Raw genomic sequence first — 15,691 nt, forward strand, 5'->3', positions numbered from 1 at the left:
CTCTCCTCCTCTGAGGGGGTCCCTGGCTGATCCCCACATATGCCCACCTCCTCCAGTCCTTACTCTGTTTCATGCTTCTCAGCAGTTACACTGTCTGAGGTCACCTTCCTCCTTTAAGTGATCCCTCCCTCCCTTCGGAATGTCCCTCTGGGACCCCTAAGGCCTGGAAAAATGCTCAGCACATAGATGTGCAATGCCAGCATCCTGAATAAATGAGCAACTAAATGAATGAGTGAGGTGGTGACGTTGGAGCTGAGACCTCAGAGATGACAAGCCAGACTCACGAGGCTCCAAGGGAAGGAAATTCCAAGCAGAGGGAACAGCTGTGCAAAGGCCCTGGGGCAAGAATGCACCTGGCTGTATGAGGAACAGGTCGGGGGAGCAAGAGCACAGTGCCAGCGGCAGTGGGGGGGGGGGACCAGACCACACAAAGCCTTGGTGGGGGTGGCAAGGGCCACACTCCCACGCCAGGGGCAGCAGGGAAGGAACGCGGTCACTTCCAGGTGTGACTCCTGCTCACAGGTATTTCTCTTCTCACAGAGTGAGTTCCCTTCCAGTGTGGCCTGCATGTCAGGAACAGGGGTACAGGCCCCCAACAAACCCACCCCGCTACAGAGCATCTCAAAACTCCACAGAAGTGGCTTTAATTTCAGGGCACATGATGGCCTGTGTCCCCACAAGGACTGGGCCATGTTTACCAGACAGGCACTGACAGCACTTGGTACTTTTCCATTCTTCTTGGTCCTGAGCTGGCCCAGCTTGCAGGGGTGAGGGGGCGTGCCCCTTGGTCCCTCTCAGAACAGTCACCACCCACTGATGTGGGATGGAGGAGCCAGCCCTGTGCTGCCTGGCCGTCCTGGGCCATGCTGGGTCAGGAGGGAAAGGAGGGCGCCTCGGCCAGCGGGCGGGACATGCTCTGGATGGCCCACTGCAGGATGCCATCGAAGGAGTGCTGTGTGACAGAGCAGACACAAGGGAACTCCAGCACCTGCAAGAGCCTCCAGGAGGCAGCTGCACCGCCCTGCCCATGTCCACAGCACCATGACCACTGTGACCGAAGGCACCCTCCTCCAACCTGACCCTCAGGTTCAAAGGTGGGGACATGGCAGTCCAGGGAGGACTCCTTGTCCAGTGCTCCTTCCCGGCACCCCATAAGCCAGGGCACGGCCGCTCTGCCTCCTTGGATGGCTCCTTCCTCACTCTGCTCAGGGACCTGATACTCCCACAGGACTGGGGAGTTATGAGAAGCCCCACGGTTCCAATAGAATGGGTCACTTGCCCAGAAGGGGGCTTGAGAATCTGACCCTCTTTTCTCCAACCGTATCCAGGGACCTGCCCCCTCCCAGAGCTACGATGACCTCATCCAGTGCCAGGGTCACCCTCCCTCTCTCTCATGCCTTGGGGTCTCTACGTAGACCCTGCACCACCTGGGAGGTGCCTGTGCACAGCCCACCACACAGGGTAGGTCCCCTGCCCCTTGGGACCCTGAGGTGCAACGTTAGACATGGAGGAGGACGTGTGTCAGCCACCTGGGGTCTGGGAATGGCTGAAGGAGGTCGTCCTCCTGTCAGAAGATGGGGCCCCTAAAAACTAAGTTTTCTTCCCATTGACTCTACCTGTTCATCTCAGGGGGTGAGGCCCAAGTTGGGAGGGGTGAGCAAGAGATCCTGGGGGAGAGGCAGAGGTTCGGGACACACCCTCCCCCCACCAAGGAAAGGAAAGTCCATGCTTGAGCTGACCCTGTGCTGATGCTGAGGTTCTGAGAGCCGCTGGTCTCCCAGCTTGAAGGGGGAGGGGCTGGTTGTGGGCTCAGCAGCACTTAGGAGCTCCCTTGTGGGTGTAGGGGACCCAGCGCCATCCTGGAGGAGCAGCTGAGTTTCCGGTCTCATGAGTGGTCTGGGCTGCAGTGCCGGGATGTCCAGAGTGGGGTGCAGTGGACGAGGAGCAGGGGGTGTGGTCCAGGCCTGATGACATCTCCTTACCTCACTCAAGAGAGCCTCCAGGTCATCTCTGTGCAGCACAGGCTCCTGAGTGGCAGAGTCATCCGCCCCCTGGAACCCAGGAAAGGGAAGGGTCACCCCAGCTCTTGCAACCCCACTGGGGAAATGGAGGCAGGACTCCCCACAGAGGTAACAGGGCCTGGGTCAGTGGGGGTGCTGTGGGGCTTCCCAGGCAGGGCCGAGAACCAAATGCCAACGCCCAGCTCCCTCCTCCTAGAAGTGTCTCTCCTCTTTGGGTGGCAGGCACAGGGAGGTTGGGCATGAGTGAGCTCAGGGCTCTGCCTGCTCCAGAAGCTGGCTGCCCAAGGCCCCCAGGGGCAAGGGGACTTGGAGAAGTAGGAGAGACCCTGTCATGGACAGAAAACCTGAGGCTCAGAGAGGAAAGTGCCTGGTCCAAGGAGATCAGCCCTGCCCCCATTGACAAGCTTGCAGGGCCAGCCCCTGGGTGAGGGGCTGGAGCAGGGAATAAGGACTCTGGCTCCCCAGCCTCATGGCCCGGCAGTGTTAAGTCAAGCCATGTGAAACTGCCAGATCTGCAGCTCTAAACAGTCTAATCTCAGTTCTTCCACACCTACAGTGATCAGCACAGGCCCTGCCAGGCAGGACCGGCCCAGGATGGTTGAAGGAGGAGCAATCCCCAGGGCCTGGCTGCAAGGGTGTGAGGGAGACCTACTCAGGGTAGGGTCTGGGGGCCACACCCCACTACCACTTGAGAAGGGGGCAGGCTGGGGACAGGAAAGGGGGGGACTGAAACTTTTCACTCTTCATTATATTTTACATCACAATAAAAAAATTTAAAAATTAAATCACAATAAAAAAATAAAAAGGGATCTTTGCTGTTAAGAGACAGGAACCAGGGAGGTCACTGAAGGAAGCATCCCCGGAAGGCTGCCTGGAGGCGGGGGTATCTGAGCAAGCTTGGCTGGGACTCTGGACACTCACTGTGAAGATGCATGGAAAGAGGAGAGAAGCTTCTAGGAGAAAGAAGGGGACTGTGACAGATGCGGACCACGCTGGTGGTTCCACATGAGCCTCGTGGGCGAGGCCTTGGTCTGATGCTTGTCCCAGTGCCTGGCCAGAGCCTGCACACTGGAGTGCTCTGTCGCCCACAGTGTGTACTGGGGAGGAAGAGGCAGGCCAGAGAATGGGGATGGTGGACTTATGGCCATTTCACAGGATCCCTGAAGACTTTTCTGGGGCAGGGACGGTGTCAGGGCCCCTGCTTGCAGTCAGGGCAGGAGGCCCCCACCCTGGGGAGGCTTCCACACAAGGGTACAGGGCCTCCAGACACCTGTCTCTGAGCTCCAGGACAGGCCTGACTGCCCCTCACCAGCTGTGACCTTGGCCCACAGATAGCATCTTCTGACCCCTTCCCTCATCTGACCCATGAGAGTGTGGTAAGTGTAGGAAGAGCCCCTGGCTGGGACCCAGGGTCATTCTGCCTCTCTGAGAGGGTCCCCCAACTGCAGAGTCGAGGAGGTGAGGGTGCTGGCCCCAGGGAGGGCTGCGCTGAGATTACTGGGGAGAGGTCACCAGGTCAGCAAGCCTGTTTGCTGGTATGTTCTCTCCCACCAGTGTGAAGCTTCCTTCCACCTTGTCTGCGCTCACCCCCACCCAGGGCAGCGGGGCCCCCTGGCCCATGTGAGGGAGCCGTAACCCCAATGGTGACTTCATAGCTGTTACTACTTAGGATAGGTTTCCTTTTCACATAGACTTCAGTTACCATAAAGGAGTGGGTTTAAAGAAAACATTTCTCATAAAATAACGAACACGTGGTCAGCGGGTACGATGCAAACTCGCGAGTCCCCACCCCGCGGACTTCACCCCCGTCCCCCAGCGCGGCACGCTGCGGGGCTGTGGCACTGACCTTGGCGGGCCCTGGGGCCGGAAGTGCGGGGATCGGGGCTGGCGCCCCCTCCCCGGGGGCCGGGGCCGGATCTCGGGCGCAAGACTTGCAGCGCAGGCCGGTCCTGCGGCGGAAGCAGACAGACCGCGGGCTCGGGCGGGGCCGGCAGCGCGCGTCCAGGTGTGCGGGAGGGGCGCGGGCCTCCCCCCTCCTCCCCGCCCCCCCACCGGACCCCCCGCTCCCCGCTCCGTTCACTCACCCGGGGGTCCTGGCGGCGCCCGGGAAGTGGCAGCGAACGTGGAAGGCGGCGGCGCAGTGCGCGCACCGCAGCGTGTCCGCGCCGTCTCCGCACACGCCGCACCGCGCACCGGCCGCTGAGCCCTGCGGAGGGTGACAGCGCGGGTGATGCGATCCAGGGCATGTCTCGAGCCCGGGCTCGTGATGAACCCGCGCGCTCAGCACCCCCCCGCCCCCAGGGCTGCACGGCGAGTCCGCAGGCGGGTAGAGCCAACGCGCGTGGGAAAGCACACGGTGCCGCCTCCTGGACACAGGACGGTGGGTCCCGCGGTGCCAGAGTTCTGGGCAACCCGAGCACCTTCGGGCTGCAGCCCGCAGAAATCAGCCTTCGGGCCCGCCCGGGGGTCTCCGGAGGTAATGAGGCAGGGCAGGGAGAGGGCTTGGGGGTCTTCCGGACGTGTTTGGCCATTCCCCCCTCATTGTCCTGCCTGAGGGGGTTCACGGTAATGCCCAGGGTCTGGGGCTGGGGTGGGGGTTTCTGCAGCAATGACAAAGTGTGTGGCAGCTGCTGAAAGCCCTCCAGGAGCCCCCGCCTCCATCCCAGGTCTGGGCGCTCTCCTCCGCAGCCCCCTGCTCTGTGCCCCCCGCAGCCTCTTCCCACCGGCCCTCCCTTGGCTCCTAGCAGGCTCCCCTGACCTGGCGCCCATCTTCAGTGGCAGAACCTTACTCTCCGGCGTTAGGCCCATCCCGCTGCCCTGCAGGTCATGAGCTCCCTGAAGACAGACCCCCAGCCCCCAGCCTCCCCCCCTAGCCCCTCACCTGCTGCCCCTCCGGGCCTGCACACAGTATGGGATGCAGGGCCGAGGGGTCCAACACTGATAGGGGGGCTGCAGGAGGTGGGGGCAGCAGGTGCTTGTAGGTGACAGCAGTGTCCACGCTGGCTGGGGGCTCCCGGGGCGGGCCCCTCGCCTCCTCTATCGCCGACCTCAGCCCCGGGAGGACCTGGAACCAGTCACCACTCAGAGGGGCCACAAGGGACTGCCCAGCCCCACTGGGAATCAGTGACTACTAGAACCCTGAAATGTGGGGGGTGGGAGGCTGGTGTGGTAGGAGGAATCCTGCTCTGTGGCCCTCAGCAAGGTCTTCGACCCTTTCCCCATCACCCAGGGGATGAGCTGCAACAGAACACTTCAAGCATTTTTGGAGAATATTGTCAGTGGTCACAGTGCATCCCGTGTTAGGCCAACAGAGCCGAGGCCCTGCCAGTCAGAGCAGAGGAAATGGGGCTTCCCGGGCCCCAGGCGCTTCAGGAAAGCTGTGTAAAATGCTGGACTGCAGAAAGCTGGGGAAGGCCTGCCACGGGAGTGGCCGGGGACAGGACTCCATAGGAGCAGAGGGACGGGAAGGGCTGACCAGGGCTGAGAGTGGTCCTGGGCGTACCGAGGTCTCCGCAGCTGGCTCCTGGGGCTGGGGCTCCTCAGCCCAGGGCAGGACCTGCTGGAATCTTCCCTGGAGGCAGCTGGAACACCTCCAGGTCCCACTGCCCATGTGGTCACCAGTCAGAGGCATGCAGGACAAGGCAAAGGGGTGAGGACTGCCAGACCCACAGGACAGGGGGCCTGAGGGCGCCTCCACTCACCATTCCCTTCACAGATGGGGAGACCCAGGCCCAGACAGGGAAGCAGGCAGAGACAGGTGGAAGTGGGGTGGCCCTCGCCAGCACAGTGTCCCCTCTGAGTGCTTCTCTGATGAGCCCCAAGAATTCCCAGCACCTACTAACCCGCAGTGGCCTGTGCCTGCCTCTCAGGGGCTGGTGGAGCCTCCCTAAGCTGGCCTCTTTCTGTCCCTGGAAGGACCACCATGTTTCCCTAAGGGGGTGGTGACTAGCAGAACAGGAGATGGTCAAAGGCAGAAAGGGAGAGAACAGGAAAAGGATGGTCAGCATCAGAAAGGCTGAATGATGACGCTGCCCCCACCCCTGGGTTTAGCGATGAATCCTCTGAGGCTGAGAGGGTGAGACCTGGTCAAGGTCATAGTGGGAGCGAGCAGCAGCGCCCTTCCTGGAACTTGGGTCTCTGGATGCCCCCTCAGAACTCTTCCCCATGGGAGCTGGGGGGTGGGGAGCTCTAGGACATGGACTCAGAGGAGGACTTGCACCCCAGCAAGGATGGGGTCCCGTGCGTTAGCTGCACCCACAGGCCCGTGGGCGGTGCAGCTCCGTGGCCTCTGCACTCCCCAGCCCTGTCTGGCACTAGGACTTTGGAGTGAGGTTAGGGCTGGGGAGCTGGGGAGGCCAGAGTGAACTAAGACAGGAGGGCCCTCTTGCCTAGGGCCTCAGTTCTCCTTTGCCACCCTCCAGGGCCCTGCTGGCTAGGCAGGGAGGCCGGTGTGGCTGGGCAGGGAGGCAGGTGGCATGGTGGGAGAGCCCAGGCCCCAGCCCCACAGCCCAGTGACCTGAACCAAAGCCCCCTCCCAGGTAGGCCTCATTCCCCCCAAACTCCATGGACTGGAGAGACTTGTAGATGGCTTCGCATTCAGGGTCAGCAGGTGGATGTAGACGCTAAGCCAGATGGCCTGGGGCCACCGCAGAGGTGAGGAGGGCGCAGGCTCACCTGGGGATCTCCCGGAGAGGTGGGGACAGGCAGGCCAGGTGGAAGGCCCGAGGGCAGCCGTCACAGCAGATGAGCTCCCCGCCGTCCCGGCACACGGCACACTCGTCCTCGTTCTTCTGACGCAGGTGCAGGCGAGAGAGGACCATGCAGAACCCCAGGATGGGGTGTGGTGTCCTCCCCGGGAGCCCCCTCCCCATGGAATGGTTCCACCAGCAGTGTCTCCAGGACCTGGACTCCAAGTCCCATGCCCTGCCTGCCCATGCCCGGGTCCTTCCCTCTCTGACGCTCTGGTCCCCTCCCGCCGCCCCTGGGGCCATCCCTCTTGGGAAGGACGGGTTTTTCCTGGGCTGCTGTGTTCCAAGCAGCTCCCTAGACTGCACACCGCCCATACGCAACCCCTCCTTACAGGGCAACAGAGACACAGTGGTGTCTCCCAGCAGCCCCAGCACCCGCTGTCCCTCCACCTGAGGCATCCTCCCTCTTCCCCCCCTGCCTGAACGGTGGCCACGATGCCTTCAGGGTCTCCTGGATGCCACCTCCTCCAGGAGACCCAGACTGCCAGGCACAGTGATGATCACACTCATTGTAACAACCCCCCAGACCCCTGCAGGGCAGGGTGGGCCAGAGCACCTGGTGCCGAGGTGTCGGGTTTGTAACCAATGACAGTGGACACACGCCACCTGGTTCTACCTCATTGAAGAACAGTGCTAAAGAACGAGAGATGGGCTTGACATTCCCAGAGGACCCTCAAGCTCCTGGCTTATAGCAGGGCCACTGCCCCATGCCAGGCCCCAGTGAAAGAGGGACGGCCCAGCTGAGGGACGGCCCAGACCAGACGTTATGGATTTAAAGGCCTGGGAGGACCTCACTTTCTCTGACTTATTTGAATTTTTACAACAATTGAGTATTATCAGAAAAAGACAACAACCACTATTTAAAAAGAAAACGTGAGCAGGATCTTAGGCCTTTGAGCTCCAGTCACCTGATTGCCAAGGACAGGTGACAAAGCCACACAAGGACCTGTCCGAGGGGACAGTGGCAAGGATGGGGCAGCTCCCGTGGTCTGGAGCATTACCTGGTGCAGCTGGGGCTCACTGGGGAGAACTGGAGGGGCGGGGACCCTGCTCGGCTGGCCTGCCCTTGTCTCGCCTCCACCCTGTGAGGGAAAAGAGGGTCACTCATCAAGGGCAGCCTGGGTAGTGAGGGACTCATGGGGCCGCTGGCATCAGGCACCTCTGGGCAGTAGCCGCCAGCCTCAGCAGAGCTCCAGGGCCAGAACCAAGCAGCAGCTGCTGGGAGTGCTGGGGGGGAGGGGCACCCGGGACAGTGGGCCACGCTTACACAGGTGGTGCCCTGGGCACCCTTGGCCCGGATCGGAGGCTTCAGGCTGCTGCCGCTGCGAGTCTTGTTCTTCCCACAGCCGGGGTCTTCCGACTTGCCAGGAGCGTAAAACTCTCCCCCAACCTGGATGCACTTCTTGGAGCCCCCTGGGAGGAGATGCTGGCTGGTCCAGGCCTTGCCCCTCCTGCAAGTCCCAGGCTGGGGTCTGGCAGAGACAGTCTGTGTTTCCTAAAGCCTGCTGGTCCTTCACCCCACCGTGCCCCAGTTAAGCCTGGGGCCAGGGCACTGGGTGCAGGAAGGGACTCTGTGCTGGGGGCCTGCACCGGGATGAGTAGTGTCCCCCAAAATTCACATCCACCCAGAACCTCAGAATGTGACCTTATTTGGAAAGAGGGTCTTTTTAGATATAATTACTTAAGGTGCGGTCATACTGAACCCTAAGTCCAGTGGCTGGTGTCATTATAAAAAGAGGAGGACACAGAGAGATCCAGGGAGAGGCCGTGTGAAGACCGAGGCAGAGACTGCTGCCATGCTGCCACTACCCAAGAGTGAGGGTTGCGGGCAGCACGAGTGGGGAGGGGACCTTCTCTAGAACCTCGGGAGGGAGCATGGTCCTACCAACACCTCAGTTCTGGAATTTCTGTTGTTTTAAGTCTCTCAGGTGGTAGCAGTTTGTTATAAGACATTAATGCAGGGATCCTTGGGACCATCCCTGGTGGGGTGAGGCCAGAGCCTGCATCAGAGCCCAGGCTGGTCCTGGTTCTCCTCTGCATCCCTGGCTGGTGTCCAGCATAGAGAAGATGCTGTGGCAGGGACTGTGGAGTGAGTGACGCGATGGCCTGGTGGCTCTGCCGCCAGCTACCCTAGTCAGATGGTGCCGATGGCTACGAGCAGTCGGTGGCTGGCCTGTCCTGTAGGTAGGTTGTCGGCCTCCTGGGGCCCGTGGTAGGAGCCTGGCTGGGGTGCAAGGGGCCTGGACCCCTCATCATAAGAGGCACCCAGGAAGAAGGGGTGGCAGGGGAGCCAGGCAAAGAGAAGTCTGGGGCGGGCAGGGTGTGGCGCTGCAGGCTGCCCCGGCTGGGGGGTCTGAGCAACACAGCATAACTTGCTAAGGCTGCAGACCCTGACCCAGCAGGGCCCGTCCACATGCCCAGGAGCATTGGGCATCCCACGCTGGGATGTGGGCCTGGCCACCGGCCTCTCAGAAGGTCCCCCCAGGTAGGTTCCAGTGCCCGCCCCTTTCCGCTAAAGCCAGCAGATCCACACAGAGGGACAGTGGTGTCTAGGCTGCAGCCCATCTGCTCTGAGGTGCCAGGGAGCAAAGGGGCAGGGTCCTCCTCCGATCCTGGGGCCTGGGTCTCCCTGGCAGCCCCATCCTCCCCACCTTGCATGTCTACCTGATTCAAACACCTGCTGGATGAGGATCCCCTCCACTGCCCCTCGGGCTCCAGGCACCTCCCCGGAGGACACAGCCACAGCTCTCTGGACCGAAGCTGACATGGTCTGAATTCCTGGGGAAGGGACCACCCAAATGGGGGTCATCCATCAGGGAGATGGTTTCTGAGAACCTGCTCCATGCTGGGCTGGCACAGAGGATGGGGAGCACTTAGACAAGCACAGGTGGGGTGGCTGGGAGGGGGGATCAGAGAACCAGGGTGCTGAGGTGCACAGGTGGGGCTAGGGATGACTGGCAGGATTATGTCTGGACCCAGAGAGTCCCCTCTTTTCCAGGTCTGGCTGTATAGCCAAGGCCGTTGGGATGAGACCCCGTGCCAGCACGATGGTCCTCCCAGATCCCAGGATGGGCCTTGAGAGGCAGGCCCTCCTCTGACCCTCAACCCCTGCCCCAGCCTAGGAACAGGGGAGGCGCTCCCACCGCCTTGCTCACCATTCCCGAGTGGGAGGCGCTGCGGTTCTGTGTTGCTCTCTGGCTTCTTGGGGGGCTTGGCCTTCAGTTGAGAGCCTGCAAGGGGTAGCCAGAGACAGCCTGGCCCTCTTCTCCCAGCTGGGAACAAATGCTGGTGGGCCGGTGAGGCCCGGGATGGGACGACACCAGAATGGGGTCAGAGGCTGGGTCTCTTTGGACTCCCTCTGGGTCCCTCCACTTTACTGGACTCCAGTTTCCTCATCAGTGAAAAGGAAATAGAGCCCACCTGCCTACTTCACAGACCTTGGGGAGCTCAGCATTTGGGGCAGGACGGAGCTGAGAGGCTGCCAGGCTATCAGAAGGGACGTGTGCAGCCCCAGGCAGTCTGGCTCTGTGCCCAAGTGGGGGGACAGAACTCCAGGAGCTGGTAGGGGAGGGGGCATTGGGCTCCAGGGGGAAGATCTGTGACCCTGGCTGGCTCCTCCTGCTGGGTACCTGGGCTGGAGGTGCCCCTTGGGGTCAGGGCTGCTGGAGTGGCAGCTCGAGGCTCCTCCAGGGCCTTCCTCTTGGTGGGGGGTCTGGGCGGCAGTACTGAGATCTTGGGACCGGAAGGGGGCTTCCTCCCTTTCCGGGGCTGGCTGAGGTCCACATCTGCAGTTCGTGGGCAGGAGCAGGGTCCCAGCCTCAGAGCATTTCCCCTGGTGGGATGGGGGTGGGGGACTGGACACCCTCTGCGCAAGGCAGGTGAGGCCTTGGCCCTTTGCCTCATAGAATCCAGGATGGCCCTGGGGAATCATCCAGGGGCTCCCCTGTCCCCTCCCCCCACCTTCCAGTTTATGGTCCAGCTGGGGCCCAGCAGGATGACACCGGCTGCCCCATGCCACCAAAAAGGCTGAGCCCACCCAGGACCCCAGCCCCCAGCCCAGTGCTCCCCCACCTTTGGGGAAGCTATTTAGAATGGGCTGCAGCCGGCTGTATCTCTCCAGGTTGTAGTCCTTGAAGAGAACCCTCCAGAAGTCCAGGATGGCTGCAGCATCTTGGGTCAGGAGCCAGGAGAGGAGGGCGTGGAAGGCCTGGGGGCAGCCCTCCTTTTCCTTCAGACGAAGCGTCTCCTGCAGCAAGAGTGATGGGGGGGGGGCGGTGTGCCTGCCACGGTGCCTGCACATCCTGGTGCCTCCCCCATCTCCACCATCAGGCTGGAGGGGGGCAGCCAGCTCAGAGGAGGCTGCTAGAGGCCTGGGCCCCTCTGCGCCCATCCCGACTCATGGTGGGGGCATGGGGATGGCAAAGGGTGTGGAGGGTGAGGGGACGGGAAGCCACCAGGGACTTGCCCTGGAGACCATCCCCTGGCTCGCGAGCGGGGCATGGGGGCGGCGGAGGGCCCACCTGGAACTTGTCCTCGGGGACCACGTCGTGGTCGGCCAGCGCGTGCAGCAGCGGAAAGGCGCTGTCCACCGCCACCGCGATCTCCGTGCGGTGCAGCCTCAGCAGGCGGCGCAGCGCGGCGTCCGCGCCCGCCCGGGCCTCCCCCGCCATTGGGGTCCGGGGCGCAGGGCTGGGTGAGGACCCCGAGCCGGGGCGGGCAGCACGCCCTCTGCTGGCCGCGGTGCCCTCTGGGGTGTCCGAGCCCGCGTCTCCCTGCCGGGCGGGCCCCTGCGCAGCACCGGCTCTTCCCTCCCCTCGGCCGGCTGTGCGCTCCCACCGACCCAGGCTCTGTTATACCAGCCGCGACCCACGGAAAGAGCAAAGGCCGCGGCCCCGGAGCCAATCAGTGCGGGGGCGCGTGTGCGCTGGAACGCTGTGATGGAAACTGCCCCGGGACTGGGTGCAGGGCCGTCCCTCTGGCCCCAGCCCGCTCCCGCACCCTCCCGGCTGGCCGCTCTTTCCTCCGCACGTGCAGCTCTGGACCAGGCCGGTCCACGCGGCCGCAGAAGCGACGGGTCAGGCGGGAAACAGTGGCCCTCAGGACTGGGCTGTAGAGTAGACGGGAAGCCCGAGTTAGGACAGAGCTGGGCCGCAGGGGGTAGAGGAGGAGGGACGCTAGGCTGGACGAATGACCGATTAGGATGAGGGGTGTCACCAGCGCTTCTCCTGTGGGGTAGGCTGTGCCGTTTTATGCTGAATTGGGGAGCTCAGGGTGGGACAGTGTGGGGACCCTCCTCCCGACATGGGAGCGCTGTCTTTGTTTCTCCCCCCACCTGCAGGCCCAGGGTCCCCCTGAGAGTTCTGCACTTGCAGAGATTGTTCCAGAAGAGACGTCAGGGGGTGGTGTTTGGGAACAAGCCTGGGGAGGAGGTGGGGGTGTCTCAGACAGCCAGGACAGCTGGGCTTCCCTCTCTCCTTTCAGCGTCCCCCTCCTCCCTTCTGCCTGGTGGATTCCCCCTCCCCGGGTGGTTAAGTAGTTACCGAGGGACACAAAGCAGTTGTTAAAGGGAATTGAAAACTGCAGAGCAAGTGTGCTCTTCATTTAAAAAAAAAAAAAAAAAAAAAAAAAAAAAAGCCCTGACATCCCTGCAGGTGCATTTGTGTCATCAGCCCAGGGCCTGACCACCACAGGCAGGCGTCACCCAGCCTCTTGCTTGGAGGTTAACCAAGAGGCTCCTGTAGAATTTCGGACTTTCCACCACACCCTGGGGGTTTCTGCTGCAGCCCCTCACCGGCGGGTGACCTGGAGCTGCAGAGGCTGTGTGCAGGAGCCCTCGGCCCCTCGGCCACCCAGGCCCACGGAGGTGCACAGGGACAGGGGCCTGGCCCTGCCTTCAGCTGGGCCAATGCCTTCGTGGGGCTGAGCCTCAGGCACAGTAGTTCCGGGACCATAGAGGGCTCCATCTGAGCCTCGGTGTGCTCACCTAGAGGGAGCTATCCCAGTGGCCTTCCTTGGCACCAACCCTGTGCATCAGACCAGCCCTACCACACATTGGGCCAGCTCTGAGGGCTCTGCAATCCCACTCACCCAGTCCTCAGAACTGCCCTATGAGGTCAGCATTGTTAATATCCCCATACTACAGATAAGGAGACTGAGGCACAGCAAGGTTAAGGAACTTGACCAGAGTCACCCAGCTAGTTAAGGTCAGAGCCAAGATGTGGCCCTTAACAGACAGATGGACAGACAGCCTCCTGGTCTGGCTCTCAGCATGCAGGATGCCTTTTGGGGCACCCAGGTCGTGTCAGGTATTATCAGCCTGAGAAAAGGAAATGTCTGCGTGACATGCCCAGAAGTCGGGGTGGAGCCAGGTCTCAATAGCAGGGCAGGGCAGGGGCTGGAGAGGGCCGTGGCTCCTCCAACAGGCCTGGACACATGGCCTTCTCCCCTTTTCCAGATGGAGGCTCCAGTCTGCGTGGCCACGGAAGTTGCTCACAGGAGTCAGGATCCCTGAGCCGGGGTGACCTTAGGGGCTCAGAGCACCAGCCTGGTCTCAGTTCATGGAGCAGTGCAGAGGCCCTGTTCCTGCAGCCTTCCCAGGGAGCCTGGCATCAGGTGATCTGTGGGTCTCCTCGTGGCGCATCACCAGGATTCACCATCATTGCCACGAGCTTGCTGGGTGACCCTCTCCAGTCCTCAATTTCTCCACTGTGAAAAGATTGCTTCTACTTGTTGAGGGTAGGGTGGTTACTCCAAGTTGGGAAGGGAGCTCCAAGCTCACTAAGCTCAGAACCCTCACAGTTCAGCTTGAGTGTGCTGGGGGCAGGACCCCTGTACTCTCTTCCTTCCTCCTCGCCTTGCCTGAAAACTGCCCCGTGGTCAGGCCTTAGTTTCCCAGCTCTGCTCTCTCCTCTGAGTCCCACAGCTGTCGGGTGCTGAGCCTCTCTGGGCACCACAACAGTGCATCTTATTTAGCCACAGCTCCTCCTCGTACGTGCTCCATGGCGGCCTGAGGTCCTAGGCAAAACCCACCTTCTCAATAAGCTAGGGGGCATGTGGACCGACTTTTCTTCCTTTTTTACAGAATTGACTATCTGCCTTGCATACTGACCTAACAGTGCAGCTGGTGGGCCTGGTTCCCTCCTGGTGGAACAGGCCCCAGGAGAACAGAGCCCACCCTCTGCCTGAAGGGGGCGCTGTAGTCTACTGAAGCCCATCTGCTGTGGTCTGAATGTTTCTGTCCCCTCAAAATTCATAGGTGGAAACCCAACCCTCCTGGTGATGGTATTAGGAGGTAGGGCCTTTGGGAGGTGAGCAGGTCTATGAATGGATGAACAGGTCCTCTTATGACAGAGGCTTGAGGAAGCCCTTTTGCCCCTCCTACCATGAGGCACCCGTACAAGGCGCCATCCATGAGGAAGGGGCCCTCACCAGGCATGAATCTGCTGGCACCTTGATCTTGGACTTCCCAGAACAGTGAGCAATAAATTTCTATTGTTTATAAATTACCCAGTCTGAGGAGATTTGTCATAGCAGCCCAACGGCCTTGCTGGGTGTCTCCTTTTCCTAATTAGTTCCATTCTCACTGCTCACCTGTCCTCTCTCCTCCTGCCCCAGTCTGGTCATGCTGCATGGACCACAGTTCCTACAGAAGCAGAGGGTGACCTGGGGGGGAGGTGCTCTCTCAGCTGCAGGTTATGCCTTTGCCCAGAGGGCAGGCGCACCTGGCCAGGTACCTGAGGGTCACCTGTAGCGCTGGATGGGGCAGCACCCCTATCTGGGACTGCACCACCCACCATGGGGCCCACCTGCATTTCTGCTTTGATGCCAGAGTCAACAGCCCATCCTCCACAACTGCAAGCAGCAGAGAGCCTAAAATTGGGCGGCAGGAGCAGTGACAGGATGCTGACCTAACAGGGCACAGAATGGCCCTTGGAGCCCACAGATCACATTCGGATAAACATGTTCTTCCATCAGGTTAATCCACCAGCCCAGTGTTGGGGGTAGCCGGGCCATAGGCTTTAGTAACAAGCCGGCCTGTTCATATGGAAGAAGTCCAGTTTATCAAATTTTCCTTTTACATATATTTCCTTGTGCTTTTGGTGTCAAGTCTAAGCAAGAATTCTTTGCCTAGCCCTAGATCTTGTAGATTTTTCTTATATTTCTTTCTAAACATTTTATAATGTTACATTTACATTTAGATCTCTGTGATACATTTTGAGTTAATATTTATATAAGATGTGAGACTTCGGTTAAGGCTCTTCCCCAACCTCCCCACCCCCACCCACGGATGTTCAATTTGTTGAAAAGCTGTTCTTCCTCCATTAAATTTCTTTTGCGCCTTTCAAAAATTAGTTGAGTATTAACTCAAAATAAATCTAAGACTTACGTACAAGAGCTAGAACTATAAAACTCTTGGAAAAAACACAGAGATAAATATTTATGACTGTGGATTTGTTAGCATTTTCTTGACTGTGATGTCAAAAACATAAGCAACAAAAGAATAAATAAACTAGACTTCATCGAAATTAAAAACTTTTGTGCAATATAAATTCACACACACACACACACACACACAAAAAAAATAATAACCGGGGAGGGGGGAAGAAGACATAACAACTACAATTACTTGAAGTTGATACGACAAGCAAACAGAAAGGACATTGTTGCGGGGGAGGGAGGAGAGGGAGGAAGGAGGGAGGTTTTGATTAGGGGCAACAATAATCAACCACAATGTATATCGACAAAATAAAATTTAAAAAATAAAGTGCTTTGATAACTCTGTAAAAAAAAAAAAAAAACTTTTATGCATTAAAGTACACTGTGAGGAGAAAGAAAAGACAATCCACAGAATGGGAGCAAATATTTGCAAATCATGTATCTGATAAGGATCTAGTATTCAGAATACACAAACAACTCTTACAA

At 59.8% G+C, this 15,691-nt stretch overlaps 1 protein-coding gene across 1 annotated transcript; it reads right to left on the reverse strand.

The window, feature by feature from the left end:
- Nucleotides 1–704: 704 nt before the first annotated feature.
- Nucleotides 705–11,439, reverse strand: AIRE (autoimmune regulator). Its single transcript, XM_063083896.1, has 14 exons — nt 11,290–11,439; nt 10,841–11,015; nt 10,399–10,554; nt 9,925–9,999; nt 9,434–9,547; nt 8,037–8,182; nt 7,771–7,851; nt 6,696–6,811; nt 5,524–5,623; nt 4,903–5,085; nt 4,106–4,227; nt 3,868–3,970; nt 1,983–2,051; nt 705–952 (listed from the first exon to the last, which is right to left on the reverse strand). Exons 1-14 carry the CDS (start codon nt 11,437–11,439, stop codon nt 872–874), a joined length of 1,671 nt encoding a protein of 556 aa, XP_062939966.1. The 3' UTR covers nt 705–871.
- Between the last annotated feature and the right edge of the window lie 4,252 nt (nt 11,440–15,691).

This window comes from Cynocephalus volans, chromosome 1, assembly GCF_027409185.1.
Source record: "Cynocephalus volans isolate mCynVol1 chromosome 1, mCynVol1.pri, whole genome shotgun sequence".
Lineage (NCBI taxonomy): Eukaryota > Metazoa > Chordata > Mammalia > Dermoptera > Cynocephalidae > Cynocephalus > Cynocephalus volans.

Coding starts and splice junctions, on each gene's coding strand:
- AIRE (XM_063083896.1), bottom strand. CDS start 11,439: ATGGCGGGGGAGGCCCGGGCGGGCGCGGACGCCGCGCTGCGCCGCCTG. Junction 5,624..6,695: donor CCTCTCCGGGAGATCCCCAG/GTGAGCCTGCGC, acceptor CCACATGGGCAG/TGGGACCTGGAGGTGTTCCA. Junction 5,086..5,523: donor AGCCAGCTGCGGAGACCTCG/GTACGCCCAGGA, acceptor GACTGGTTCCAG/GTCCTCCCGGGGCTGAGGTC.